We start from the raw sequence: 13,896 nt of genomic DNA, 5'->3' as shown, positions 1-13,896 counted from the left end.
GAAAAAGGTCAGCAGTGTATGACTGTCACTGTATTTGTGATTTATCTAAATGTTTCCAGATGTAGCTCAAAATACAACAATCCGGGGCTCCAGAAGCACTAAAATTTAACTCTCTCTCTCAAGGTAAAAAAAAAAAAAAAGATGATGACGACCTCTGACCCTGCCCAGCTGCTATATCAACATGTGTTAAAGGTGAGCCCAGTGAGCGAGCCCAGCCCTGTGCGAGACCCAACTAATGCAACCCTGGTGTGCAGATATGGGGGCAGAGTGGTCCGCAGCTGCAAGATGACAAAACCTGAGTGACATCATCTCAGTGTCAAATAGCATCACGCTGAAAAATCTAATAACGTTGTGTTTCCTAGCAACATATCACTTCTCCAGGAAATGAAAGCCATCATCAGCCTGCATGGTCTGGCGGTTTGGAAATGAGGCTGTGCAGCAGCGTGTTGAGATCTTGGAAAGACAAAGGCCAATCATAACAGTTACTATTACTCCAGCGCAGGACAGCGGCGCAGCTACTCAAAGTCAGCTTCAGGTGCAAGAAAGGAACCTCGTAAACAACTGCTCATATTTAGCCATCACTTCCATCAACCTTTGGATTTCTTTCTTCTTTTCCTGGTGCCCAAGTTTAGTGTTATCAGTAATAATTCAAAAGTTTGACACTTGTAGCTTTCAAACCAGAGCTAAATGTGATCTTCCGTGCTCCTAGGACACAAAGCTGACCTCAAACCATGTGCAGGGGCTAAGACTTAATGATCGAATGCTTTCTGTAATTCTTAAGGAATAAAACTGATGGCATTCTGAAAATACCACAACAAACCATAAAATGTGCCCACTATTTTCATGCTACTGTGAATCAGTTCTCCCCTGCACCCTGACTGCAGATATTTGCATGTACAGACTGCATACGCAAGGGACAAGCTTTTTAGTATTAGAAGCTTTTTGGTTTCTGTTTGTTTTCTGGGTTTTGATGAGCAATCACAGCAGCAGGCATCACTTGCATGATTGCAAACACTGCCTGTGAAGAGGAAAAGAGGATTTGCGTTTACTTAATTCAATCTCTAAACCATAGGCTTTCATTTGAATGCTGGCTTTCTGATACCTATTATAAAAATGTTTCTGCATTTGTAAACAATATCCAGCAGGCCCTCTTGACCCAGCTATCTCCTGGCTATGTTGCAACCCCCCCAAAATTGCTTGTTACCCCAGTAGGCTACATCATAAGACCAGCCAAAGGGTATCCCTTGTTGGTGTGCACTACAGTAGTTGTGTATGGTCTTTTTCTCAAGTAAGAGGTAGAGAGAAAGCAGACAGACTGACTGCTAATAAATGGGGCAAGAAGGGAAAATATTACCAGCTGATGGCTGGTAATAATGGTGTTGTAAATCTCTGCTACTTGGCTTCTGTTTGGTGGTTTTCAAAGTAATTATTCCATTTTCTAGAGGATTATTATTTCTATAATTTATAATTTAATTATAATTCAATAATAATAATGAGATCATTTCTATTGGGTTTCTTCACCTTTTATTTTGGAGCATCTGTATAAAAAGCTATGCGCAAACACATTATGTGGGTCTCCTACTAAGGTAGTCTTTCTGTTGAAGTTGACCAACCAAATAACACAAAAGTTTTGAAAGGAAAGCAGTCACACTGACATCTCTGGATGATGCCTTTTTACAGATGAAAGAGTTTTGCTGGCTATCACGTGCTTAAATCCCAAAATGTGGTGATGTCCCACTAGAAACATCCAGATTTAGTCAAGAACAGCTACACTACTGCATGAGTGCAGAGTTGCCAGGAAGTCAACACAAGAAACAGCTTTATTTTATATATGTGCATTTGTTCATATAAAAATAAATTCCTAGAATTCACTGTGAAGATGTGAGTGGAGGCTGGCTTAAATGGGACACATATGGAGTGAGGCTTTTCCAACCTGCAACTGATTTAACTTCCCCACCATTTTCTTGCCTTCTCTCGACTGGATATGACATATCTTGCTCCTCTGCCTTTTCTCTGTGAGCCTGAGCTCAGAAAAGAAATTAAAAAATCAGGTTGGGGTGATTGTGGGCCATTTGAGGAGATCAAACCCACCACATGTGCTCCCCAAAACTTTCACCTGGCAGAAATTACCGTTTCCCCGAGCCTGAAGTGTAAGCCATCCATCTCCACTATAGAGAAGGGCTTCAGTGTGGCTTCCTGTCTGATCTCGGCCTTCATGCTATGTCCGATGTGTCTGGTCCAAACCACCTGGAAGCCCAGCATATGGCTCCATGGTGGCGGGATGAAGGAGCACCTCAGGTGGACGCTGTGGCCGATGAGCTCCGCAGTGATCACCGGTCGGGAGGGCAGGGATGGGACAGCCACTAAAATTAGATTTGCAGAGTTACTGAAGTAACATTAATTGGGTTTCTTTGTGTATTTCAATGGGAAACTGTGGGTGCAGAGACCTCTTTATACAGAGATGAACTCATATTTCCTGTACCTTTGCATCGACCGTTGACTTCCACCTCCCCTGGTGGGCATAGTCTGGGTCCCAAATCTGAAACAACTGAAAAATTAGATTAATCAACAACCTTGCTACTATCAGGCTAAAAAACATATCATAATTCATCTCTGTAATCTAAGAATAAAGTTATTTTATTGAGATTTTCCTTTTCACATCTACAACAATCTCTTACAGTCCTTTGATGAAACCACCCAAACTCAGGGTTCCCCGCCTAGCTCCTTCTGAAATTGCTGTCTACATCAGCAGCAACACTTTGATTTAACTTCTAACTTTCACAGCAAAAAAGAGCAGATGAATATTGACCTCTTGCACAGTATCCCATGCACCCCTGCGTGGGCTGCAGATAGTAAACCATGAACTCTCCACAGTTCCGCACTGTGACGGGGATACGGAAAAGGCAGCAGTCTTTGGCGCTTCCATGGAAGAACTGCCAGGTGGCACAGGCGGATAGTTGGCGGACCTCACCAGGCGGTGGCAGCGAGGTGTCCTTCAGTGACAGCCACACCGGAGCCTGGGTGCCACAGCGGTTCATCTGCAGGACGCCACACACACAAACAGTCATTAACTCTATAAAGGGGGGTTATTATACTCTGCACCTGGACTGGAGGTGCCTGTTATACCAATCATCCGAATGCTACACGTTTGATGGTGCTTTTGAACAGTGAAGGAAGCAAAGATTTGGCAGAATGTGAGCACAGACAACTCAGTGACAGAACTTGCCTGGCATTTTGGCCATTTTACCTCAACACAGGTGGTCGGCATCTCTGCCGGCTTGTTGTTGATCCAGAATCTGTACCAGCCTGGCGACAGCGAGTGGTCACAGATCAAATCCTGGATGGCGGTATTCTGGATTTCAGTGGAGTCAAAGTTGACACTTCGATAGGGATTGCTCAGAGACCGATGGCCTCCTGGGTAGCACTCTGGAGCTGAGAACAAGAATGACAAAGATGCCAAACTGTGAACTTGTGAAAGGGAAGGAATAAAGACACCAAAATAATGTGAAAAAGAAGACGGTGCTTCAGTATTTTCAATTTGCTATAAGCCTACAACAAAAAAGCTACAGTGTAAAGCTAAAGTGTATGTTATGAGAACTTTAAGATGATGATCTTTTTGGAAGTTTGCCTCTGCAGGAAACAAAGCAGGATTTTCCAAACTTAAACTCCTTCCTCTCAGTCCATCAGCTTTGAGCTAAAGGAAATGAAAACTGGCCTTGATTAGATCAGCTCTTTATCTGTGTCAAAGTCCTGCTGTTTAGCCATGTAAAGGACAGACATTACAGAGGTAGACAAAACAAAAGCACATGAATGTCTCACTGAGACGTTTTATCTCTTTCAGCAGACTTTAGGTCAAACTTTTAATTTTGCTTTCGACTGTGTGAAAGCAATTTGAATTCAAGGTTCACTTAATAGCATTTTCAGGGCTATTAATCATTCATTGCATGATCTTTATCAGATACCTCAAAAATGCTTCATATGGACAAAAGTATTGGGTCGCACTTAATCTTTGAATTCAGATGTTTTCAGTCCAACAGTTGTATAAAACCAAGAACAAAGTCATGCAGCTTGCTTTTACAAACATTTGAGATAGAGTCATTCCAAAGAGCTCACTAAACTTGAGTGGTACTCTAATAGGTGGCCACTGTTGCAACAAGTTTGTTCAGTATCTGAAAGTCATGTCCTTAAGAGGGAAAAATCCAGCAAAGACCTGACACAGGACCTGAGAGATGCATCTGAACCTTCAGCTGATCCATCTATTGTTCACTGAAGCCTCATCAGAGATGGTCTCAGTGGAAGGGTGGCTGTCAAGAAGCCATTCTTAAGGAAGAAAAACATGGAGGAAAGGCTGAAGTATGCCACATTACACAAGAACTGGACTGAAAATCAGCAGTAACGGGTCCGATAGAGTGAAGAATCCGTATTTGTAAATTTTGGTTCAAATCATCAATATGTACAGGGGAGGTCAGGAGAGAAGTCCAACAGTGAGTGTCTACAGCCATCTGTAAAACATGGCGAAGGCTCATAGATTGACCTCTTCAGAGCCCGGACCTCAACACTATCGAAGCAGTGTGAGATCATCTTGACAGAACAGAACAAAAGGCAGAAACATCTAAAGAAGAGTTTTGAATGTCCTTCAAGGAGCCTGGAGAACTATTCCTGAAGACTACTTAAAGAAACGAGAAGAAAGCAGCCTCAGAGAGTTCAGACTGTGCTGAAGAATAAAGGTGGTCACACCAAATGTTGACTTCGAAGATTGTTGTACAAACTTTGTTTTTGCCTTATTTTTTGTATTTCCGTGTATGTTTGCACGTTTCAATAGATCACTGCAACTACTTCCCATTTTCCAAGCAAAACATAAAGAATATTAACATAAAAGTTATTAGTAGTCTAATAGCTACTTCTCAGTGATCCAAAAAACCCAAAACTGAAGATCTGTTGTACTCAGAATGGAACAAATGCCTCAGTTTTAAAATGAAGATGAAGGATTTAACTGAGCATATGTTAACAGCCTTGAGTTATGACTTCAGTATAGCAGCTTACAAAGTATTTTACAGAAAACCTTCTGATGTCATCTTGAAAACCAGAAGCGACCGAACAGCTTGTTTATTATAACTGAAGAATTATATGATGAACCTGTAAGTGCCCAAAAATGAAAGCTGTCTGAAGAAAAAGGTGACAAATCTATGGATACAATCTGCTCTTCTGTGTTAGGGTGGTGAACATCCCACCACCACAGGTTATCTAAATTGCTTAGAATAACAGGCATTTCTGTGAGCCTCTCACTTCTGTTAACTCACCACAGGAAAGGACGCTAAAACCAACAGTGCATGACAGGCCCCCTTAACACCAGCTGCAGCTGGAAGTTGAGAAGACCAGGGAAATTATCTGCGCAGGACATGTACTTTTCCACAACATCACGCTCTCAAAAGCCTCTACAGTACATCTGTGGAATGGCATGGGTCAGACTTGTCAACGAGGGTATTAGTTAACAAACCTTAGAGGCTGATGAGTAAAGTCACATCAGGGGAGGATGTTTTAGGACCCTCAAAGTCATGATTGTGCAGGGTGAAGCTGCCACCAGTGATCCTAAGCCTAAACAAGGGCTTACTGGCTGGTCTTCATGCTGACAACCTCTTGAAACCAAATGCTTTTGTTTACACTGTCGCCTGTCTGAGTGTACACCTCATCTGCTCTACTGACAAGATTTGAGGTCACAGGTTGTCCAAACAACCAGGTCTTCAGGAAGGAGGTGCTGCTGGCTAAACTGTTCCAATTGGCGTCTTAATGAGTTTGCGAAGAAGTGGGGGAGGTAAATGAACCAGCCCTCTGGGGGGGTTGGAGGGATCCCACTGGGAGGGAAGACCCTCAGCAGCCCAGATGTGCAGGGCTTTAGTAGGGAATTCTCCAGTTTCTTAGGAAAGAGGATTAATTTAGGAGAAGGTGGTGTTAACACAACTGAGGTTATGGGTCTTTTTCCCAGAAGGCCTATAGCCAGAAACTAAACAGTCAGACCACCAGTGAAAGGGCAAAGAGTCTGAATGAATTCTAAAAATGCTAAAATGATATGATGATGAGTTACTGTCACTAATAACAGCTTTTTTTTTTTGTGAAGGCTAACAGTTACGATGCTTCATTGTCTCCATTTAAGAACAAGGTTTGAAGCAGTAATGATAGATAACCACAAAATACATGTTTTGCCACATGTTCCTTCTAGAAGTGGAAAAACAGCATTTATACTACTGAGAGACACTTAAACACTTTAATGAAACCCCAGATTTCAGGGAAAGTAAATAAGTCTCTCATTGCGTTGGGCAGCTAAGCCCTTTGGACCAATTTAAGTATTTTGGGGAGGAGGAGTTTAAAAAAGACAGGAACTTAAACAGGATGTTTCAGGCAGAGGATGAACTAAAGCAGCTGGGTAAAGGGCCAGTAGTCATTACCACATCATTATATGATGACATGAGACCTCAGTGCTCATGGGTCGGCCTTCACCTGTCTTTGAACTCAGCCTTCATTTTAATTTCAACAGCACACCTGTAAAGTTTTATCACTCTATCTTGGACATGTGATGTTGTTGTGTTGATAAAATCCACTCAGACAGATGTAAAAACACCTCCTAAATTACTCAAACCCACCTTTTAGTAGTTCCTGCTCGAGTAAGTGACTTGAGGACCATATTTTGATGACACACACACAGAATCACATGATAAAAGCATTACCAGCTCTGCTATTGAGAAACTCACTTTATTAGGTTCACCTTATTAATGCAAATGACTAATCAGCCAACACTATGGCAGCAACTCAATGTATTTGGACATATAGACATGGTCAGATGACCTGCTTAAGTTCAAACTGAGCATCAGAATGGGGAAGAAAGGTGATTTAAGTGACTTTGACTGTGGCATGGTTGTTGGTCTGAGTATTTCAGGAGCTGCTGATCTGCTGGGATTTTCACACACAACCATCTCTAGGGTTTACAGAGAACGCTGTGAATGGTCAGTTCTCTGCGAGAAAATGCCTTACTGATGATGGAAGTCAGAGGAGAATGGCCAGACTGCTTAGAGCTAATAGGAAGACAACAGTAACTGAAATGACCACTCTTTAAAACAAGGTATGGAGAAGAGCATTTTGGAATGCACAACACATTGAACTGATGGGTTACAGCAGCAGAAGACCACACAGGGAGCCACTCCTGTCAGCTAAGAACAGGAAACTGAGGCTACAATTTGCACAGGTTTCCAGCAGGATAATGTACAATTCTGCAAAGCTCAAATCATCTCAAACTGGTTTCTTGAACATGACCATGAGTTCATTGCACTCAAATGGCCTCTGCAGTCACCAGATCTCAATTCAATGGAGCACTTTTGGGTTGGGGTGGCTGTAGCTCAGTAGGTAGAGCAGGTCACCTACTGATCAGAAGGTCAGCGGTTCGATTCCTGGCTACTCCAGGCTACATGCCAATGTATCCTTGGGCAAGATACTTAACCCCAAGTTGATCTCCGACCGTCCCGTCGGAGTATGAATGTGTGTGAATGATAGTTAATTAAAAAGCACTTAGCTTAGTACATATGGAAGTGCTTGTATGAATGGGAGTGCATGGGTGAATGTAAACATGTTGTAATAGCGCTTTGAGTGCTCATACTGAGTAGAAAAGCGCTATATAAGAGCTAGTCCATTTACCATTTATGGTGGAATGGGAGTTGTAAAGCCTGCACGTTAGCTTCCAGCTTTCTTCCCTGATTATTGCTGCTGCACTTCTTGGCCTTTTGTTTGATACATGCTGTTTATTTAAACCTAGCAAATGTTAGCAAGCTAATAAGTTGACAAAAAATGATTTCACACCTAAAGACCTAAAATTACACATGCTAGCACTGTCAATGGGTGCATGCTAGCATGCCAAAGTTAGCAGGAACCCCTCATGGTGATGCTAGCCTGCAAGCTAACTCTTATTCTCGTAAGTGGTTACTCTTTAAAAACATTTTAGTTTACAATTTATAATAATGTCAATGTAAAAAAGCACAGGGTGCACAAAAGTAGTTGGTAGCAACTTATTTTATGCTAAAGTGAGAGTCTCATATTCACCGCACCTAATTTCTCACATGAAATCAGATTACTTTACGACTTAATCATCACATTAATTGCAAGATTAAAAAGAAATCCAGCCTGGATATTTGTGATCTTGGTAAATGTTGATTCCTGCCATATTAGTTGGGATTCAGTGGGATTCAGCTGGTTTCAACAGTGCTTTTACTGATGATCTATCTGCAAGGTCAGCAGGTTACATGTGATGTATATTACCTGTTTTTTGTTTTTTTGTTTTTTTAATCAAGGGTCATCTGAAAAAAAATACAGTCATAAGGCTGTTGTCAACAGGACAAAATGTGCCCATTTGAGTTGTGGTATACTTTACTTTGGCACAGAAATGTCTGGCATTCCTGCTGGAAACCTCTGTGAGGACCCCACAGTGTTTCATTTTACAGCAGTTCGCCCTAAAGTTTACAACTGTGTGCTTTGATCTGCTGCAGGACGCCCTGCAGACAAAGATGTGAGCGAGATGGAAGACAGGGTGGCAGGTTGGAGTATACCAGACACATATTGTCTTACAGTCAGCACTCGTAATCTGCAGGACTGCAGCTTGAACATTTTCATTGGTTTGGTCAGTCCACTCCAATCCTAACAGCAACAACAGCAGCTCACCAAAATTTGACCTTTATGTGCACCTTTTACAATCCTCTTTTAAACTTGTGTTACCCCAGCAAGGAAGGACAACAGAGAGAGAGCACCAATCACTGGAAATTACCAGATTGTATTAAGCAACAGTGTATTGTGTTTTTGTAATGAGTCATAATGCTGTTTGCTAATCTTGTTCCAATTACTCTCTTTACAAGTTTGTCATTTTTATTTCCATTGGGTCAATACTGCAACATTTTCCCCAACTTTTTCAGGGTAATTCCAAATGATAATCAACTCCATGTTGGTGAATTAAAGCCCACACAGACAGAACTTGATCTCAGCTAAATGAAGGGAAATTATCCCTCTGCATGAAAGGTAAAAAAAAAAAAAGTTTTTAAAAGATGAAACCACATTTAGATCAAAAGGAGAGCAAAATTAATTGTTTCTCCATGTTTAAGCATGTTTCTCTCTCTATGTTTGATTAGCTTTGTTGTTTTCTGATGCCTTTGAAGGTTCTATCTAACCTCTGGAGCTGAGCGATGGGAACGCAGTCAAGTCACGCATCTCCCTTACGAAAATTCACTATGGTATCCTATAGTTTTTATGAGGTAACCATGGTTTAAAACCATGGTTACTGCATAAAAACTATAGGTAACCATAGTGAATTTTTGTAAGGGCTATGTAGAAGCTCGCAACCCTTTCTTAATTCTGCATTTTATTTAAGGCTATAACACATTTAATAGTGACCGCTCCGGCTTGCTTCAGGCACGTGCTTCTACTTCACCTCAGATCATGGTAAAGTTTTCATAGTTACATACACTGAGCCATAAAAAAAGGCTCTACATCCACCTACCATGTTGCGCGAGTGCTGCTAATTGCACGACCCCCAGCAACGCGATGCGTAAAAATCCAAAGAACGACGAGCGCACTGAACCAAATGCGCAACAGATCATGGCTGCGGCTCCAGGTTAAACAGATGCAGCAGGCTCGCCCCAGTAGACGGATCCCATTGAAAGTTTGGAGAAATGCCGCGAAACTGGCGCACTTATCTCCCCGCACGCTCGCTTTTGGCGATTAGAGAGATGTTTGCGCTCCGGCAGACTGGCTTTCATGTGCGGAGCGCGCAAGATGACTAAGCCATGAGAAGAAGAAGGGGGGCGGGCGGGGGGGATGTAAATCACGGCGATGGTAGGTGGGTCCTCTTCTCTCTGATCCCCCAAAACATCACGTGGCTACAAATCAATTAATCATCCATCCCATCCGTCTTCATCAGCGGTGCATCAACACGCTCAGCTCGGTGCGAACTGTTTAGATTTACTGCTGGAAAACTTAAAGTGCGTCAGTGTGAGCAAAGTGAAACTATAACACAGATAAAAAGCGGCAGATAGGCCCACCAGACAGAACATGTGCAGTTTCCACACGCGGGTGTTTTGTAATTCCTCCTCAACCACAGCAAAATTCACGAGTCTTTAAATCCCATTGCATGTATTTTACTGCATTTCTGCAAATTACACACGGTGAGTAAATAAACACGAATTTTTGTGCAAAAACAAAAAAAATCGCTCGAACAGACATTCTTGCAGCAGACTGTACATACTGTACAAATACAATGTATATGTGTCCTCCTGTGCAGCTGGATGTATTCAGTGTATACAGCTGCAGAGGAAGTGAGCATCCAGTCAGTCTATACTTTAGAGGAATAAAATGATGCAGGTGAAGAGAACAGAGACTGGCATGTATATGGAGAGGCTGTTATTCATAACTCATAGGTTGTTAGCTTTGGATTAACAATCTCATTTCCAAAAAAAAGCATTTACACACGTTTTTGTAAATAAATAAACAAAGAATGTAATGCCTTACAAATCATTTGAAGTTTATAACCAAGCAAATCAAATATTCACACAAAGTAACTTTATTTAATCCCAGCAGCATGTTTCAGCAAAGTTGGCACAGGGGCACATGAGGAACAAATGTGTTCCCATTCTTAACTGGTATCAGATTTCAGGGCCTGCTTTGCCATGTTTCTTGTTTTATAATGCAGAAAGGCCAGTTTGGCAGCCATGCTGCTGGAATATGAAATAAGGAAGAAATTCTGTTAAAAAGAGGCCTGGATGACAACACGCTTCAAACCCACTCAGATATTGTTCAGCTTTAATGGTGCTTTCACAAATGTGCAAGCTACCCCTGGCATGTGCACTAATGGCAGCAGCATGGTGGCTTTGATCTGTGAGCTGATTGCAAGCCAGATCCTCCCTCTCTTTTTCACTGGTTGTTCAGACCACAGGACATTTTTGCACTTCACAGCAGCCAGTTCAGTCCACCTTAAATAAGGGTTTTCCTGGCTCAAAGTGGGTCTTTGACAGTATGTCAGTAAGACTGGTCTGCATAGAGTTGAGGGTAATGAGTCTGTGTTAGCTCAGGCCCCAGTCACACAGATCTAGAGACCAGTGGGCAACCCACTGGCAACCTGGTTGCTAGTAACAAATGTGTATTCCCTGACTAGTTGGCACGTGGTTGTAGGGGTATTCAGTGCTGCACCGAAAGCTGCGGTCACCTGAAGTTTGCACAGAAGCTGCAGACCTGTCTGATGGTGAAACCTGAAAAAGTGCAATGCAAACTGAAAATGGAGATCATTCTCCTTCAAAGTAAAAGCTTTGCCCTACTGCTGAAACCAGCATGTTTAAAAATGTGCAGCTTTTACTTTCAGGTTTGTGTCGGATGCTTCGCCGTTCCACTACTGCTTAGCAAGTACTGTAGTTTGCAGTCAAGTTGGATCTTCCATGCAAACTACGGGTGACTGTGGCAATCTTCCAGTGACCAAAGCAGTCACAAAGATTTTCGGACCATTTTCACGCAGCAACAACATGCAACCTCTCACCATCCAGTCAGGGAGAACCAATCAACCACTGGTTACTAGGTGGTCGCTAACCAGTCTGTATTCCTGCGTGACAACGATCTTTCTACACTTATAAAATTAGGCTACAAACTTTCCTTTTTGATAAAGATGAACCATTCCTTCACTCTCCTTTTCTTTCTTCTCTTTCCCCTCATCCCCATGTCAGACTAAAAAGAGTAAATGTATTGAAAATACAATAAAATAATAATGGTTGAAAACCTTTTTAAGTTTTTACATCCCATATCATTCCTGATAATTTTCCTCTGTTGCAATGCAGGAAAAACCCTGCTAAATGAGATCTTGCCCAGAGATGTCTGCAGCGTTTCTGCATCATGTTTATATCTGCTTTTTCTTTGCATTTGTGAAAGCTGCAATGATGGTTTTCAGAGGTGTTCCTGAGCTCATGCAGTAATTTCCCCACAGAATGTTGAATGCAGTGCTGAAGATCACCAATATTTCTTCTGAAAGCCTCAGACTCCCTGGGATTTTCTAAAATCTCTGCCCCATAAACCCATAATGATTTAATTAAATATCAAAAAAAAAAAAAAAAGCACATATAACATACAGTATGCCGCCGAAATCTGAAGAATCTTGAGCTAAAACACTGGGGGAAAATTCTGTCTTTAAATTCCCCTCCAAAAAGCCTTTATGGTCTTCTTTTGCTTTGCCACATGATAGGAAAGCCTTTCTAAACAGCAGCCACTGGAAAGCCTCCCCGGTTCATCGTCTCTTCATGTGACTCAAAACACTTTTGTGACTGAGATGATTTCACTGTGGGGGGAAGCGTGAGCCTGCAGAGCAGATACAGAGAAGGTTGCCCTCCTTAGTTTAGAGTAAATATCAGGTGCCGGAGACCGTGGAGACGGAACGACATACCTTTCCACTAAATCAAAGAGCTGAGAGGAGCAGCAGGTGTTCTGCACTCCCCTTTTCATTGAGACTTCACGTCAACTTTGTGAGAAAGTCTTAGATCTTCAGTTTTCAGACTCACTGTGCTACGTGTTTGTAGCAGAACATCCTGAAAACAGTGTAATTTGTGTCTCAGTGCAGTCGAAGAATGAACAGCAGCATCCTTTGATATAATGATGCTGCAGCAGTCGGGTATTCATTGTAGCTGCATGTCATTTTCTCTTTTTCGTGCATCATTCTTTGTTGATGTTGATTCAAATGAACAAAACGAACAAACTAAAAAAAAACTCCTAAAATGCAACTAAAATTGCAATGTGTGCCAGGCTAATCGCTACAAACATGTATCTTTAATACGTTAATGCTTGTGTTTAATGTCAAGAAAAGCCTGTAAGGACTGTAAGAAACGATCTTTTCTTTATGTTACTAGGTTCAGTGATTTACTGAAACCTGTGCAAACATAAATGGAAATTCAGTAAATAAGGCAGAAACAGAGTTTGAACAATTCTAACAACCTTGAAAGTCAATATTTGGTGTGACCACCTTTATTCTTCAGCACAGTCTGAACTCTCTGAGGCAGCTTTCTTCTCATTTCTTTAAGTAGTCTTCAGGAATAGTTCTCCAGGCTTCTTGAAGGACATTCAAAGCTCTTCTTTGGATGTTTCTGCCTTTTGTTCTGGTCTCTGTCAGGATGATCCCACACTGCTTCAATAATGTTGAAGTCCAGGCTCTGGGGAGGCCAATCCATGACTGATAGTGTTCCATTGCTGTTGCCAATCAGATCCCCGGCTCCACTGACAGCCCCAAATCATGACTGATCCTCCACCGTGTTTTACAGATGGCTGTAGCCATTCACTGTTGTACCTCTATCCTGACCTCCTCTGTACATGATTTGCCAAAAAAAATAACAAAACTCACTTGTTAACAGAATATTTTTGTGTTGTGAATTTCTATCAGCAGTATATATGAAACTGAAAGTCTTAAATTAACATTTTCAGGTCTACAGCTGTTTGAAAAATATTAACTTCCAACAGGGGGCAGCATTTGTGTGTGTGTTGAGATGCTTTCAAATGTGGGCTATTCTCTGACTTTTAATATTTATTTATAGCTAGTAACAGCAGTTTTTTGTTTGTTTGTCTGTTTTGGTGACTTGCCTGGTTAAATAAACACAATAGTGAGCCACTGCTCCATCTCATGGTAAAAACCGGTACTGCGCAAAAGTATGACTACAGTTGATTCCACACAGCACAAAGATGTTTTGGACATGAAGACATCTTAGTTGTTTCTTCAAAATCATTTTACAGCTTTAGTTATTTTTTTTTAAATACAAGATATTATGGTAAGTACCTTTAAAGTACAGTATACAGTGTACAGTATGCGGTCAAACATCCAACCCCACACAGAGGACAGAAATCAGA

The 13,896-nt window shown here is 41.6% G+C and overlaps 1 protein-coding gene across 1 annotated transcript in view; it reads right to left on the bottom strand.

Annotated features, from left to right (window-relative positions):
- LOC115793374 (von Willebrand factor D and EGF domain-containing protein-like) overlaps positions 1-9,664 on the bottom strand; it is a 37,495-nt gene extending 27,831 nt beyond the window's left edge. The window contains exons 1-5 of the mRNA XM_030748330.1: positions 9,530-9,664; positions 3,248-3,432; positions 2,810-3,038; positions 2,483-2,548; positions 2,131-2,363 (exon numbers count right to left, since the gene is read on the bottom strand). Of these exons, the coding sequence (XP_030604190.1) occupies positions 2,131-2,363; positions 2,483-2,548; positions 2,810-3,038; positions 3,248-3,432; positions 9,530-9,629 (813 nt within the window). The 5' untranslated portion in view covers positions 9,630-9,664. The remainder of the gene's footprint in view (positions 1-2,130; positions 2,364-2,482; positions 2,549-2,809; positions 3,039-3,247; positions 3,433-9,529) is intronic.
- Between the last annotated feature and the right edge of the window lie 4,232 nt (positions 9,665-13,896).

This window comes from Archocentrus centrarchus, chromosome 2 (assembly GCF_007364275.1).
Source record: "Archocentrus centrarchus isolate MPI-CPG fArcCen1 chromosome 2, fArcCen1, whole genome shotgun sequence".
In the NCBI taxonomy this organism is placed as follows: Eukaryota; Metazoa; Chordata; class Actinopteri; order Cichliformes; family Cichlidae; genus Archocentrus; species Archocentrus centrarchus.
The sequence above is the reverse complement of the archived record's forward strand: the minus strand, read 5'-3'. Positions and strand labels throughout refer to the sequence as shown.